Below are 17,912 nucleotides of genomic sequence, written 5' to 3' on the forward strand. Positions count from 1 at the left end.
TTATTATTTGTAACTAATTCGTCAAGAGTGTTGTCTCTATACATATATTTATTTTTGAACTAGAATTAAGCTGTGCTGTAATATATATATATATATATATATATATTAAGCATCATTTTCCTTATTACAGTTGAGATTTGAACAACATGCTTTTATAAGATCTTCTCAATTCAGTTTCTGTAGCGTATGCTTATAATACCCTCTAATTAAATCCTTATTTTCATGCCATGAAGAATCATTTAATGCATTTCTCATTTAGAGGTAAACTTAAAACATCATTTCCCCTTTCCTGTTAATTTTTATTTTGTACATAACAGAATATTTTTTTTTTTTCTCAAGCTTTATTTTTTAACTTATTTCTTATTTTAGAATTTTCTTCCAGAACTTCTTTAAATATTTCCATCTCCTTTTCAAGTGGTAAAATTCCATTATTCAAACTTTAATCAAAAAGATTGCAACCTTATAAACTGAAAGTTTTGTCCATATATATATTTTTTGAAAGAAAAAAAAATGCATTCCTTGATATAATTCATATTATCAAATGGACCATGCTATAATGTTTTTTTTAAAGAGAAAATATATGGCAAATTCATTGTTTCAACAGTTTAACACCCCCTTCAGATTTTAGAAATATCCCAAAATAAATCTTTAATAATAGAAATTATACCAGTTACAAGAAATAAATAAAATATGCTAAAATTTTTATTTATTGCTATACACAACATAACAATGCAGGCATATTTAGTTAAATAATTTACAAGCTAATATATACACACTTTCTATATAACAGAAAAGGAAAGTCTGAGATAATATTATTTTAATATGGAGCTAATTTTTTGGATTGTCATGTTAACTTTTTGCAACTGTTGAATTCCTGGTGCCTGTAACAAGGGATTAGAGTATGTAAACTTCCAGCAGCTGGAGGTCTTGGAGTTAACTCTAATAATCCTAATAACTTGGATTTTAGATCGACTTTTTTTACTTTCACTGTATCATCATCTGGAGTCATCTATGATGAGAAAATCAATTATTTATGGGGTTTTTTTTCACATAACAGAATAAATTAATAAATTGTTCATTACTTTTATTTTCATGAATAATAAATAATAAAATACCATACATTTTTAATACATTATTAAATTAATATTTCCATAAATTAAAAAAATTAATTCTCAGTAATGATTAAGAGAAAAAAATAATAATATTGATTTCATTTCTTCTCTGTTTCAGCTTCAGTTCAAAAGAGTAATCAGATTCATTTGGGATGCTGGGTACATACAAATATTGTCAAAAATAAGGATATTTTAACTTTTTCCAACAGACCGCCCCCCCCCCTCCATTCTCAGATACAAGATCAAATATGTATCTGGGATAGAAAAACCTGACCAATCCAAATTCAATATGTAAGTAATTTATATGAACAGTTGGAAAAAGCTCACCAAAATATAACAAATCAGATACTACACTGCCTTTCATATACTCGCCATATTTTTTAACTGCTAATAGTATTGATAAAATGCAAAACAAATTTTACATGTAAGAAGCAAGAATTTAAAAAGTATGAAATCTACAAATATAACAGAATTTTAAAAATATAATATGCACATGATCTAAAGGAAATAACAAGATTGAATAATAATAAAAGTATATAATAAATAAAAGAAAAATATTTGTACATTTAAAATGGATCTTACAATAAAAATAAATAGGATAATAATACATGTACATAAAAAGGTCATCAGAATTAAATAATTTTTGATGGATTTAATAATTTTGCTTATAAATGTGGAAGTTACTGTAAAAATTCATGTGTTCTGAAATTTTTTTTTGAGAACTTTACTTTTAAGAAATCATGTAGTAAGTGACGTGAAAAAGATTTCATATCAGTAATTTACTTATTTCCATTTTTAATTTTTTTAAATTGTAAAAAATATAATTTTTAATTTACAAAGCAAATGTTTTTAATCTCAAAATTTTTTCCCCTTAAATTTATTTCTTTATTTTAAAAATTTTATCCTTCTCGTAAACTAATTAATAAAATGTGAAATGGACACTCAGTTTTTTGATGCATTCATTTAATTTTTAGTAGATTTTCAATAGAGCATTTAAAAAATATGATAAAAAATGCAAATAAAATTTTTTGCATATATAAAAAATGATACTCTCACTCCTAAGAAGTGTTTTACAACAAAAAACAATAGTATAATTTTATATACAGAGATATAATAATGCTAATTTAAAAACCAATGGAAATTGTCTCTTTAAAATGTTTTCATAAAGATGTTATCCTTTCGAATACCTTTCATGGTTTTGGCATATAATAGTCACAAAATATTAACTTTTGGCAAGAATTTAACCTTTTTACTGAATCTATAGTGTGATCCTTGGCTAATTATTTGACGATTAATCACTGCCATGCAGTTGTCAGATTTTGAAAATTAAAATTTGTTTTAGATGTATTTCTCCCATCCAGATGAAACAAAAATTTAACACATAATTACATTTGTAATCACAATATTTCAGACCAAACTTGATAAATTTAATTTATTGCATTTTTGAATTATCACAATTAGTTTCTGAGACTAAGAGCTGTAAAGTCATTTGTTGGATTTGTCTCAAAATTTGAGGTGTATACATTAAAGCTATTAAATCTATGTACCAAATTTTATTTCTCGCTTACTCTGTGTTTTATAGTTATCAAGTTCACTTTTACTTAAACAGCCAGATAGACAGACTTATTCTGAACAGAATTTGCTTAATATTTGATAGAAATCTACATATCTGGTGTAAAGATTGTAAATCAAATTTCAATTGCCTAACTCAAAGAGTTTCTAAATTATCTTCATCACAGGCAGACAAATATTTTCCAAAAAATATGTTTTTCCAACTTGGGGAAGTCTAAAACATGGAGATATGTCAAAATCTTGAGTTCAAATTTTTTGACAATTACAATACTTCCTATATGTGAAAGAAAAAAAAAACTAATTTAGCCTGTCTGTATGCTTTGGTAAGTGTTTCATTCCTCCTTGAAAGCAACTGCCAATGATTTTATGTCTTAATAGCTATCTTCACTGACTTTTGAAGAGTAGCAACAACAACAATAATATTTGGCTTTAGTCATTTATCGCCAAATGCAGAAACTGTCAATTTGAATTTGGTGCCCATAATTGACATGTTTGTTTGTGTGTGTGTGCACACACACACACAAACTGAAGAGCCATTACATTATGACCACCATGCTAATAACATTTGGGACCACCTTTAGCCTGCAAAACTGTCAACACCAGATTCCACAAGGTGCTGATAGGTAGTGTGAGGTATCTGATACCAAGTGCTCACCAATTGGTCCCGTAATTCCCTCACATTGCGAGGGGGTAGCATGGCAGCACGAATTTGGTTTTCCAGATGGGACCACAAATGCTCTATGGGATTAATATCAAGTGAATCCGGAGGCCAAGACATGATTTGAAAGTCAGTGGAATGTTCCTCGAATCACTGTCTGACGATTCGACCATACCTTACTACATGATATGATATGGCTGTTACAGGTACATTATCCTGTTGGTAAACACCAAATGTTCACGCAGTGCACAGACGTCAGGGATTGTTCTATGGGGATTATGGGTCCTTATGTGCTTCATGAAAACAATGGCCATACCATATTACCCCCGCCACCGGCTTGTCTCTGTTTAACTATACATCCGGCAGCCAGGGTGTCCTTTGGAAATTGGCGTATTCGCAAACGCCCGTTGTTGTGATGGATCAGAAAACGTGATTCGTCGGACCATACAACCTTTTTCCATTCTTCAAATGTCCAAATTCGATGTTTCTTGGCCCATTGCAGACGCAGCTGGCGGTGCAGGGATATGCATCGGCCACCGATTGTGTAGGCCCATGCGCAGCAATGTAAGCTGCACAATGTCTTGAGAAACACTATCTGGATCGCCATTGTTGTAGCTGGTGGTATTTTAGCTGTTTTAAGCTGTTCGGTCACGGCGAACAATGCGTAGCAATCTCCACTCTCCTCTGAAATCAATATTCCTTGGACGATGCAACGCTGGCCGACGACTTGTCGTTTCACCCTCCATGCACCACTTTCGATATGGGTTCACAACAACAGCACGTGAATAGCCCACTAAACGCGACATTTCTGCTATCGATGTTCCCAGTCGTCGAACTATAGCGATTTGACCTTTATCGAAGTCTGATAAATCAGCTGCTTTTCCCATTCTTTCGCTAATAGCGCTGTAATTTGAAAGACAATGCATAATCGCTTTATATACTCCAACATCAACAGTGCACGCGAAATGGGTTTGTTCCTGGGTAAGCCCATTGTTATAGATGGTGGTTGGCCATAATGTAATGGCGCTTCGGTGCAAAATGAAGTCTCCTGAAAGTGTCTGTATGTTTGAACTCGAAAAACTCGAGAAATATTTAACTGATATTGCAGATATTTGTACCATTTTGTACGGCCTTTATTGGAGAAGGTTTTAATATATTGAAAACATATCAAAATTAAAAAAGGAGTTTTATAATTGCGATTTTAATTATTCACGCATGCGTAAAACACTTATCCGCGCATGTGAGAAAACTTCAAATTGCGCATGCTGAAATAGCTAGAGCTGTGGTATGCATAGACGATACATTTCTTTGTTTATCTCTGTTTGTTAGTCAATCACGCCAGAACGGAATTGGATGAAATTTAGCACATAGATAGATTATAGTCTGGAATGGGACATAGACTGCTATTTATTCCGGTTAATTGAGTGGGTTTTTTTATTAATTAAAAACTAACTTTCAGGCCAAAAATCTTTTCATTTCACACGCTAACGAAGTTAGGCTTAACATGTTTTCGACCGATTATTTCAAACAATTCTGTTTATTTTCTTAGTGTTTGATGCATTTAAAATTAAACATTATTAATTAACGATCTTTCAGATCTATTCTGCAGTACTTTTAAATTAAAATAAAACAGAATAAAGGAAATTAAAAATTTCTAATCTGCAATGCGTTTACCACAACTGGCATAGAAAATTCTCGCATGCGCAGTTTTTTCTTATTGTTGACAACTGCATTTTCATTTTAATTAAAAGTTTAAAAATTATGTGAATTATACTGTTGTATCCATCTCAGTCTCGATCGATAAATAAAACAGACTTGATTTTTAAAAAATATGGACTTGATTTTAATCTTCTGCTAGCCCATGTATTGTGAAAATAAAATGATACCGACAAATTAAATATTATAGGCAATTAATTATAAAAATTAAATATAAATATGTTCTAGTTACAAAAAATATGCATTATGGGAGTTTGCTGTATTTAATATTAGGTAGATAATAGCCATATAAAGCAAAGGATTGATCGTAATTCAAAAATGTCAAGGCCATGTTTCTTTAACGTTGACCAAAAAAATTCTTCTTACTTAATTATAAGATTAGATGCTTAATAATTTTTTAATGATGCAATAATAAAATATCAAAGCAAATATTTTTAATTACCTTATCACACATATGCTTATAAATTAAACCATCGGGTCCAACATTAAAGACGGAAAACCCATCTAACCAGCTGAAAAAAAATTTTTAAATTTTAAATACAACTACACAAAAAGCTAATTAATAATACAGTTTTTGAGATACTTATCACAAATTATACATAATCAGCATTATTGATGGTAGGACACATTTTTGCATTCATGAATCAAAATAGGTCAATAATAATTATTTTTAAATATTAATATCTAGCTATGTTGATTAATAGTTAGTAAATAATTCACAAATGAATGGGCATTAATGAAAAGATTTACCTTTAAATATAATTTGCTTCTTTTCATCCTCCACCATTTTTTACACTTTTTTTTCCCTTAACATACAAATAAAAAATATTTTACATTAAAAAGTTGTTACTTTTCTTTTAAATTTGATTATCATTCTTCTGAGACATCCATAAATGAAATTATACTTCACATTTATTAACTTATTCGATACTTTTATACCAATTAGCAATAAGTAACACCCATGTTTTACCCATTATCCAGAAGGATGAAATAAGCAACAACCATATTATAAAAAAAGGATAGCTTATAAAGTAAAGGAAAATGACAGATAGCCCTTGTTTGCTTCAAGTTATGGCCATTAAGATATTCTTATTATATTATATATATATATATATATATATATATATATATATATATATATGCTTGGGATTACTTGCTAGAATAATAGTATATTCAAAGTTTTTCCTTGAATCATTTTACTTTTTAAAGTGAAATTTCAACTCTTTATTAGGTATAAATTGAATGCATGTATATATAATGCTATACTGCCTGCTCAAAATTGTTACATTGTGTACTGTCACACACATTGTAAAATATAAGGAACCTATATCAACTTATGTACCACATTTCACATGTGGTACATAAGTTGATATAGGTTCCTTATATTAAAATAATTTAATTTACAATAAAACCTTAAATTCAAATATGTGATGCATTATTCTTCTATAATTAAAATCACAATCACAATGGTACACAAATTATAATTACATAATAACATGGATTGTTGAGCACAACAGTGTGTATCCACATTGCCTTTTATTGTATGGAGAGGTAAAAAGTCAAGTATTAGAAAATTTCCTGCATCTCAAAAATCAGGCTATGCCAAATTTACATATTTCCTAAGAACCACTGAATCCTAAATCACTAAAACAACATTTAATTAACACTTATTCAGGTTTCTTTACTTTACTATGCCTATTTCAAATCAATCTCCAAGTATGAATGACATTAGTCCCTTTAAACTTTTGAATAAACAAATTGATATTAGTCTTAAATTCCATTAAATTAAAATTTCACCCACCTATTCAACATTATTTGACTACGACAATTCTCAGCTTGTTTATTTTACATATGATTTTACAAGAGTGTGTGAATATTCCTATTTTTCCAGAGTGAGAAAGGTCATGGAATAGATCTCAGAATCTCTAGTAACTTCAAAATTACTGTAAGGCCATGATCTAAAAACGAAGCAGCATGATAACACCTATTGAATGGTAAAAATAAATTTAGGATACTTTTCCTAAGCACCTTTCCTGGGTGCAAGCGAAAAATCGCCAAATAATGTGGAATTCCGCCAAATTTGCGTTTGGTTCACAATTGGCGACATTTGCGTCAGCTAACGGAAAAATACCAAATTTAGATTGATTTTACAACTCTAGACTCTACCTCTTTCAAAAGCAATCTAAATATATCCTTACATGTATAACATATACAAAAATCCAGATGCAATGCCTTAATTATTTCATTTTTCTAATCTATCTGTACCAATAATTTACTCTTTTACTTGTGAGTAATATAGAAGTTCTGATAAAAGAAAAAATAATAAAATGTGGGATGTGTGAGTGATTAAATGGGCACTACACTTGCTACTCAAGATAGACAAAGAAACTGATTAAGACTTAAAAATGTAAATAAACAACAAATGAATAAAATAGAATAATTTACAAGTATATTAAATTTTCCTTTTTTCCACCTAACATTGTTGGAACATTCAAAGTTAAATATGTATTCTACATTACTTACTCAGCTTCATCATTGAGAAATTCTTGCCAAGACGTAGTTTGCAATTTCCATAAGTTTAGTATTAATCTATGTCGAGAAACACCTTTCACACGCCAACGAACTCTCACCGTTCCGTCTTCAATATGATGAGTTATTTTCAAAATTTCTACTTTAACTTTGGCATATTGGAGGTAACCATAGATCTTTAATATGTACATAGTTTGTATATAAGCAGGCAATCCTCTGGAATGACAGAAAAAATAATATTACACAACTTTCCAAATGAAAAAAGATTTATTCTCACATTATTTAATCAATAGTTATTTTAAGTTATTTAAAAGAATTATTTATAATAATATTAATTATGCAAATAATATAATACTCGAAGTTATTTAAAGCTTTTTGTAATTATTCAAAAATTATCATTTATTATTATTATTGAAAAATTTTAATTATTATTTCAATCTGAAAGATCTCATTCACATTTACTGAAAAATATTCTTATAGAAAAATTACTTGATCTATTCTTTTTAATTACAATTTCTATGGCACTACACTGAAAGAACCGTAAATAAGCAATAAAGAAATATAAAATTATATATTTAATATTTCAGTGATAATGCAAATACAAAAGATAAATATTTTTTTTAAAAAAAAAGCTAGCCAAAGTGCAGTTTTGTGCAGTAAACAATTTAACTGACAAGGCAAGAGTTTTAGAAAAATTTCATTATTTTAATGAGACATCAAATCTTTGATTTCAAAAAATTTACTCATAATTTTCTCATTTGAAATAATATATGTAGAAAACAAATAAATAATAACATATTGCAGTTTTGAAATTCATACTGCAATTTAGACTAAATGTGATGTCATAAAGAGGAAAATAGCTGGAACAAAATTTTATATTGTACAAATGAAAAATTTTACCACAATTTTTTAAATGCTTACTAATTGTTTTTGGCAATCACCTAGTTTGCTAGGGATATTAGCTATATTTAACTTCAGATAAATAATTTACATATTTATCTGAATTACAAGAATTACATTACATTACAAGTTTATGTCTATTTGTCCATTTTTAAAACATTAAAATTGTGTAATACTCTTACATAAGTTCTATGCATTGTGTAAATGAAATTTTTTTAATCAAGACCAGTCTCATAACATTATAGTGCTTTAAAAAGGCAAATATATGTTTCATCTATTTTTAAAATTTTGCAGTATTGTAACTTGAACTTTTTATCCATCTTGTCAACTATACAAATATTAAAAAGAATGATTTTCCTTCAGGAAAATAATTTTCTTTTAACAATGAAAGAAAAGTACAAGGTAAAATATTTAATGAAATAATGAAGATAGTTTAAATTTTAGTGCAACAATGTAATCAATTGTTGCAAATTAAAGCAAAAAAAAAATATTTTTTTTTAAATTGCTGAGAATTAAGAAAAATCTGCAAAATTTCTAAACTAAAAAAAAAAATTATAAATTTAGAAATGGAGTACAACAATATTTTCAGAAGTTATCATAGGAAAACAATAAAATTCAAATATATTTTTAATTAAAATTTTTTAAAGTGTAATTTCCTTGCCTCCAAGTACATATGTGCTAAATATAAAAGCTGCATCAAAATGATTTGGCTTTTATAGTGACAACACATGCACACATTCATCTTTATTTTTGGTACAGGTATTGCTTCATAATTTGCATTTTATAACAAAAATTTTAAAAAATATAAACAAAAATATATACTTCTGATAGAAAGGTTATCCAAAATTCTCTATTTAAAATAAAAAATCGATTGAAATACTTCCACCATCCTAAATTTTACTCACTTCCTAATGGAAATAATACAGTGTGTTATATTAAATATTATAAATAAAGCTTAGATAGTGATGGGTCAATTGTAGGGTTCTATTACCTTGCCACAGACACTCGCAGTAAAATTTATAACAATTTAATAATATTATAGATTAATAAGAACACATAGAACATCAGAATTTAAACCAGATTATGAAGAATATTTAGAAATGCAGACACAGCTTCATTCATTTCATTAATATTACATTTTTAAAATCTAGTTAAAATATTATAATAATTATTTGTATTTACCAAATAAATAAATTAATAAAAAATAAAAACAGCACGAATTATAAAATATTTAGCAAAATTATGCGCACTTGCATTAAATTATTCAAAACTTGATTAAATAAATTTAAAACTATTTAAGTTGCTTTCAATATATTAGAATATAAATTATTCATTAAACAGGTTATATTATATTCCATACAAAAGGTCCTATAAAATAATTCAATATTTTTATTAGTCAGCAAATCATTAACTAATAATTATGGCCAATTTTTCAAAATTTTATTACCTTAGTTATTTTTTATAATATTTATAGTTGATTTAAACAAACAAAAAACAAAACACACACACATCATTAAAATAAATTGTTGATTAAAATAAAAATATCTTGAAATGTAAAATTAAATTGACCAGTTATTAAAAAAAGGATATCTTAATGTACACTATTTGGGGTTGCAAAATGACTAAATCCATATCTGAAAAGCATTGATATGTATTGTCTTAATTTATTTAAAAAATTAACTATGCAACTGTGATTGAAAATTCCAGCAATATTGAATACAAAGGTATTAATGCACCAGAACTTCTTCCAAATGCTGATTTAGAAGATCTATAGATATATTTTGAAAGAAAATTAAGACACAATTTAGAGACTTAAAAACATCTCCCCCCCCCCCTTTATTGAGAAAGCTAATTCACTTTACTATATTTCCATGCCAATATGAAAATTAATTTTTAAAAGTGAAAAAACTGATTATACAACTTTTTTTTATTTACCTCAGGAAAACCTAAAAAGATGAGCTATAAAAAGCATAAAAACACTCAATAGAAACAATGACACCACTTAAGAATACAGTGTATTTAAAACAAAAATATGAAAACTTAATCTTTATTCAGTAAAAATAAACAACTGTGATCTTATTTTTGATTTTAAGATAATAAGGTAGGTATTTCTAATACATGAATTCTCATTCATATGTAAAATCAAGAGGAACACTTATATACAAAATAAAAATATGCAAATCTGGAAATAAAAATATGCTGCACAAATTTTTTTGTAATTTTAAAATATTCTTTCTGAAAAATAATTATTTCATAGAGAATACATAAGAAAATATTTAAATATCTTAAATGTAACAAAATGTTATCAAGGAATTAAGATACAATGTCACATAAAAAATCATTAAAATATACATTTTATATTTATCAAAAAAGTTACAAAAAAGATGGGAGGACTTACTTTATTATAACACCTCTGATATTATTCTGAAATACAATATTCTTGTGATAGATACTGTAATCCTGAGGCTCTTTAAAGAAATTGACTAGCTGTAAAAGATTTTGGTTAATATAATAATTAACAAATATAGACAAAAAATATTTGAATATTACTCTAAAAAACACACTACATTCAAAATATTGGTATAAATTTAAGAATATAAGGTTAAGTTGTAACTTAAGACAATTTTGCATCTCTTTATTTGGTAGCAATATTTATGTATTGTCTTTCCTTGCTGTCTGTTTGAATTTTAATGTAGTAATATTTTTTCTGATCTAAGTTAATCATAAAAATTTAATATCCAACAGAATAATAACTATTGGCATTTAAGTTAAATAAACAATACTATACTTCTTCTACAAAATAATTTACCATTATTTTGCAGTTTCAACCACAGAAATGCATTTTCTTCCCTAATTAAAAGAAAAAAATACTTTTCCTTTTTATTTATAAATATAAACTTTCTGTCTAGCTAAATTTTTTATTTCTGTCAGCAGAATGCTTCAAAAGACTTTAGTACAAAATTTTCATTTTACTAATTTCTAATTTGTAGCTGCATGCTATTCTTTGGTGTAAATTACTAGGAAGGAAAAAATAATAATCAGTTTTTACAACTAGCTTTTCCTTTTGAAATTCTGATCTATACAGTAAGAAAAAAACTTTTACTAATATATCATAAAATAAATTTTCAGATAACCCAATGTTTTAATTGATAAGCCTTGACCATTGTAAGTCAGTCGTCCAGTACTTTTATAATAAAATAATTATCAATACAGACAATATTTTTTAACATATTTAAATGTCCAAAGTCTTTCAGTTTATTTTGTAAAATTAACATACTTTGAAATTATACAAAGTTAGAATGTTGTCCAATAACATGAAAAATATTTAAATTAGCTTCTAACTCTCCACACTATTGAAACACATAATGAAATTGTTTTATTTATAATAGCAGATATAATCAAGTCTCCTGAGCCCAGTTCAATAAACTTGCAATTCCTTTTGAAATTGACAAGCTGTCTGAGACCAGATCAGATTCCAAAGCCCAAGCTGTTGTGTTACTATTTAATTTCAGTTACTTTTTTGTTTAATACAGAAATACTGACAAACTTTTTAAATTTCATACTACATAAATAAGAATAACAAATATATATGATCAAAAATACATTTCCCGATTAACTATTGGTGCATCCTATATGGAGAGTTTATAACCAAAGAATAAAATTTTAAACTTATACAAATTGATTATATTTATGAATGAAACTTTTACATTATAATAATATACAAATATACTGTAAGTAGCAATGAATAATAAGTAATAATACATAATGGTAGATATTAAGATTTATCATTTGTGAAGGCTAATGTGACAAATTAATTTGTTTCATTGTTACTAATTTTATTACTTTCTAATTTATCTTCTCTTAATTCAAGCATAAGTCATGATCAAACTGCAGTTTTCTATATATTTTGATTAATAATATGGTTTGATTCTGATAATGCAAGATATATGATTATCAGGAATGCTGATAATCAAACTGTTTTCTCAGAAATGTAATTGTATTTCTTTCTCTCTCTCATTTTTTAAACACAAGATTTGAAAATATCTTTAAAAAAAAACTCATTTATCAGATTTCAGTCAACAACTTCAGATTTTCAGTGAAAAATTAAAAAACTCATTTCTAGAATTAAAATATTGTATTTAATAAAATAGAAAACAAATCTTTTATTCATTTATATAACTGATTTTTTACCCCTAGAAAGAAGCTGCTCCGATAGCTATAACTAGCATATGGTTAGAGTAGATACAAAGTCAAAAGACAAATAAATTCAAATGATTAGCACTTTTAAAACTCAATTTCTAATCTCTTAAACACAAACTTAGAAAACACTGTTATATTAATTTCAAAAAAGTGTGGACTTTTGGTTTTTCTCACATTTTTTAGAGTCTAATTTCTGTAACATAAATCATCTAATGTTGAGCTACAATATCACATAAAAACCACACAGCTGAAACAAACACTGACTCAATAATATTTTGATGAAATACCTTGAGAAATATATATGTTACGGTCAATGTGAATAATTGGTTATTATTAATACTAACTGGTCATTATTAATAATATCCAAACCAGCTAATATTAATAATAATGATTATTCACACTGACCATAACATATATATATATATATATATATATATATATATATATATATATATATATACAAACATCAAATGCATTTTCTTTTTAGTCTTAGCAGTGATGCCATAAGAATACTATTCAGATTCTTGGTAACAATACAGTCTACAAAAAACTTAAAAATCTTTTAAAATATCAATATTTTTTATTAAAGTTTAAGATTAAAGTTTTGCTTAAAAACAATTATCTCTCACTTATTTTTGATATAATATTGCATTTCACTCATATATAACAATAAAGATTCAAGAAAAATGTTATAATAGATTCTTTTTCTTTTTTTTCTTTTTTTTTTTCATTTAAAGCTTCTGTACAAAAACTATACAATCAAAAATGATGTTATATGCTAATAGTGGCACAAGAACCATGCTATACCTTCATTCCTTTTTAAACCAGAGGATATCAAAAATTTTAGCTATTTACTTAATGCGATAATCTCCTCAAAAGAAAACTTTTTATAGGTAGAAAAACATTTGATTTGATTATCTAATGATAGGCAATAAAGAATCAGCAATAAGTTTAATTAATCCCTCACTAAAATGCATAAACAATAAACAACCAGACATGCTTTAGTTTTAGCACTTTCGACAGTAACAAAGTTAATAGAAACACAATAAAAACTCTTGATTGACATGCTGCTTACTTTAACTGCTATAATTCATTGAGCACTTTTTTAAATGTAAGTTATCAAAATTTGACAGAAAAAGTTAAGTCCATGTCAAGTGTCAAGTTATCAAAGTTCGATAGCAAATGTTTGAATCCATGTCAAGTCTTCTTGCACAAATAAAGGAAGCCTCATATCCCTTCATGCATGCATATCAGACAGAACCAATCAGTCAGAGACATACAGTTAAATCAACACAGGAAACATTGTATACTTACACAATATGTTAATTTATCTATTATCACCAGAAGTTGTTCCTCAGTTGGCTTACCAGTATCATTCTTCTGAACATCAGAACTAGTTCCAGAGAAAACTTCATCAACTTTTTTAACAGAGTCTTTACTTTTGAGACAATTAGAAGAATTACCATAAATATTTTCAATAGAATAAAAATAAATACCAGATGATAATAAATAATTCTGAGAATGTTCTGCTAAATTCACATTATAATCAAAGGATGAACGAGCTAACAAATTTTTAAATTCTTTAGTTCGTATCAGTTCTTCAATACTGTGAATATCAAGGGGAAGGGATTCTTGTTTTAAATAATAATGATCAAGAGGTTTCATACATGAAATAGGAAGATAAAATGATTCATGATCAGATTCTTTACTAAGTTCAGGATGCAATGTGTGACTCACAGCTGCTTGTAATCTGGCATCTGAGCAGAGAATTCTGAATGAAGAGAAGCCAGTTGATCTTGATATCTAAAATACAAGAAGAATGTACACATTTATCAAGTAATTAATATCATTATATATACAAGCAATTTATTTATAAGAATTTAAAGTTCATAAATGATAGTTAAAAGTATTTTATGCTCTATTAGATAGAGCATTTATAATTTTAATAAGTGGATCGTTGATTGCATAAAGATAATTTTATCACTATTTTCCAAATTTTCTTCTTTAAATGAAAACATAAATTCCTATTCTAAAGCAAATAGCGACATGTTTTTGGATTAATTACCTAATATATGTTATATCTCATATCTGTCAGTACACTGTATTTGGAAAATTCGAAGAAAATACAAAATATATATATATATATATATATATATATACCTCTTTATTTAAATGTTTCATGAATTTAAAGACATGTAACTGAATACAAAAACATAACTTTTTCTTTCAATGTTACTAAACAGTTGAGTTATAAGAGATATTTAAATACTTATCTCATGGACTATGCATGATTGTCATCATCAGAGATGTATAAAGAAATTTCCAATATCAGTGACTTTACAATTAAAATATAAAGCCATCATTCCTTTAAAGGGGGAGGAGTGAATTAATCACTACAATTTCTTCTTTTAAATTATTATTATGATTATTACAATTTTTGTCAATCTTTTTTCAAGAACAAAAAGTAAAAACTAAATTTTTTCTTAATATAATCAGTGGTATCATATTTTAATATTTTATTTCACAATAGTTTTCACAACAGATTGGATAAGTAGAAAATAATATTCTGACAGTTCAAACTTTTCACTGAGATAAAAAAAAAAAAAGAAATGCATTAATTTGCTGAAAGATCCTGGTATTTTCAAAAAAAAAAAAAAACAAGATGAACATTTAGCAAGATAGATAGCAAGAGAAAAGTATGTAAAAAAAACTAATTAAATGTTTATAATATTTTGCTAATTCAATTTTTAAAAAAGTAGACATTGCAATTATTTTGATTTGCAAGATTAGCAATTAAAAAATATAGCTGCAATCTAAAGTCTATCTATATTATTTCAATAAAATATTATAATACAATATTTTAAGCATAAAGTATACATCTAACCTAATATCCTTTTGGAAGTATTAAGAGAGAACTAAAGGTTAAAAGCAAAGATTTTTAAAAAATCAATGCCTGCTGTTTTAATAGTTATTAAATAACAAATGTAATTTTCTGGTAAAGATACTCCTCGAACATAGCATTTAAATTTATAACATCTTACAAAAATAACATTAATTTAATTCATTTCACAGAAATTAAAAGTGCTTTTCAGAATACATAATTCCCATTCATATATATATACCATAAATATTTTCAATAGAATAAAAATAAATACGAGATGATGATAAATAATTCTGAGAATGTTCGGCTAAATTCACATTATAATCAAAGGACAAACAAACTAACAAACTTTTGCATGTACGTCTTTAAAAGGCATAACAAATATATTAAAACATTACTAAATAAACATATCAAACATTACTAAAAAACCTCAGCATGACTTTTGATATTTCTTTAAAAAAAAACTTCATAGTTTGTTTGTAGCCGAGTTTTGATGATTTAATTATTTTTTTTTAATTTCATCATTTTACTTCATATATTTTCTGCTCTTCTTATAAACAAATGTATCTCTTTTAAATATTTTTTTATAGATTCTATGAATTCTTCAGTCAAAATGTCTACTTTCTTCATTTTATTCTTTAGAATTTCCTTAATTTCTCATGATCCTCAAAATCTATAAATAAATAATAAGATGTGACTACACAGGAGAATTGGGTACATACTGGTGAATGTGCCAGAGTGTAACTTTTTTTTTAAATGATAAATTACAAATGTTAATAATTTACTTAATTTTTTAATACAATAGTTTGGTAAGTTTTGATAAGTTTGGCTAGAATCTTTTTCAAATTGGTGAGATTTTAGTATTTGATTTGCCTGTTTTATCTAAGAGGTTTTATAATGAGACATTAATAACATTTTACCACTTTTTATGAGAAATTTAATCTTTATTTACAATTTTGTCAAATTATATTTAAAGCTGAAAAAAATAAAAACTCCATATCAGTCGGAAAAGCTTCAAACTCCTTCTTGCTCAGAAAATTCTCAAATACTTCCCAAAATCTTCTATCTCTTCAACATTGACCTAAACTTCCAATTGTCATAAAATACAGGCAAAAATAATTGCTAAATTTATAATGTAGTTATGGCTCAGAATAATAGAGGGAGAATACAATTTGCAAACTGAGATATTTCACAGTTTAAATTTCATAAAGCAATGATATACTTGATCAGTTAATGTTAGAAGAGAAGATGTATTTTTGTTAAATACTTTAATGTTAAGAGAAAATTAATTATTAATCTAAGATACTTAATTTTTTGTAACATTAAGAACATAAAAATTCATTATATGTAAATAGTTTTTAAAAATAATTATGAAATTAACTTTACATTACTATTAAGTAATATCATACTTAGAACTTCAGTTTTATAAATTAATAATTTTTATTAAATGTATTGAATCTTTCCCTAAAGGAAGTAAAGAATAAGTTGGTAATTTAATGGAATTGGAATTACTTAAATAAAGAACTATTGTAGACATTTCTAAAAAAGACAAAAATAAATAAAAACAAGCATATTTTTTGCAGTGATTTGAGTAAGAAACAATGAAAATTATTTAAATTCTTTAATACACAGATAATCTAAACTTGTTGAATATTTGGTTATGCTATTAATAATAACTTGCACCAAATTCGTAATCATGCATTTCATAGAACTCGAAAAAATTACCTAGACAAATGAGTTACTAAGAATAATTTAGTTTGCAAAATTACAGGAGAAAACGATTCATTTTAGAATTAAAATCGGAATTTTATATAACCTTCACATATATGTATATAAAAATCTCACTTCTTTTGGAAGAAAACTTGCATGATTTCCTTGCATCCATTTTACTCGTTGAATTTGATTAAGTGTTCGAATTCTTGTGGAGACATTACAAACTGAATGCATTTCTATAACATGTGTTGAAAAAAAAGAAACTTAGTTAATTCACGACGAACTCACGTTATAAACAAAACAAAATTTCACCGATAGGTTTCATGCTAATGGTTACAGTTATTACTCGAATTTAAAGGTTGGAACAAATTCAAAGTTAAAATTTTCGAATAAATGAAAAGCGTCAAATAAATTTTTCAGATATCCTAATAATAACAAGTTAGTAATCAAAATAGTTACAATAATCAAAATAGTTACAGATTTTGTTTATTTGTCGGGATGATCTTTTTTTTAAAAAAAATTACTATATTAAAATTTGAATACTTATCAAATAATAATTCCCCTGAACGTTCTGTAATACATAATTTCATGTCAGATAAAAATTCTAGTGCAAATTTCGTATATAATTAGT

At 26.3% G+C, this 17,912-nt stretch overlaps 1 protein-coding gene across 1 annotated transcript; it reads right to left on the bottom strand.

Moving 5' to 3' along the window:
• Window positions 1–670: 670 nt before the first annotated feature.
• LOC129988174 (uncharacterized) lies at window positions 671–17,587 on the bottom strand. The gene is made up of 6 exons (XM_056096329.1): window positions 17,414–17,587; window positions 14,002–14,490; window positions 10,886–10,974; window positions 7,582–7,803; window positions 5,501–5,570; window positions 671–1,009 (listed from the first exon to the last, which is right to left on the bottom strand). Exons 1-6 carry the CDS (start codon window positions 17,513–17,515, stop codon window positions 845–847), a joined length of 1,137 nt encoding a protein of 378 aa, XP_055952304.1. The 5' UTR covers window positions 17,516–17,587; the 3' UTR covers window positions 671–844.
• Between the last annotated feature and the right edge of the window lie 325 nt (window positions 17,588–17,912).

The sequence above is a fragment of the Argiope bruennichi genome, chromosome 10 (genome assembly GCF_947563725.1).
Source record: "Argiope bruennichi chromosome 10, qqArgBrue1.1, whole genome shotgun sequence".
Lineage (NCBI taxonomy): Eukaryota > Metazoa > Arthropoda > Arachnida > Araneae > Araneidae > Argiope > Argiope bruennichi.

What these genes read in the sequence shown, in the direction of transcription:
- LOC129988174 (XM_056096329.1), bottom strand. Translation starts at nt 17,515, where the DNA reads ATGCATTCAGTTTGTAATGTCTCCACAAGAATTCGAACACTTAATCAA. An exon ending in TAGATAAATTAACATATTGT is followed by an intron (nt 10,975 to 14,001) that starts GTAAGTATACAA and finishes AATCTTTTACAG; the next exon opens with CTAGTCAATTTCTTTAAAGA. An exon ending in ATCAGAGGTGTTATAATAAA is followed by an intron (nt 7,804 to 10,885) that starts GTAAGTCCTCCC and finishes CTGTCATTCCAG; the next exon opens with AGGATTGCCTGCTTATATAC.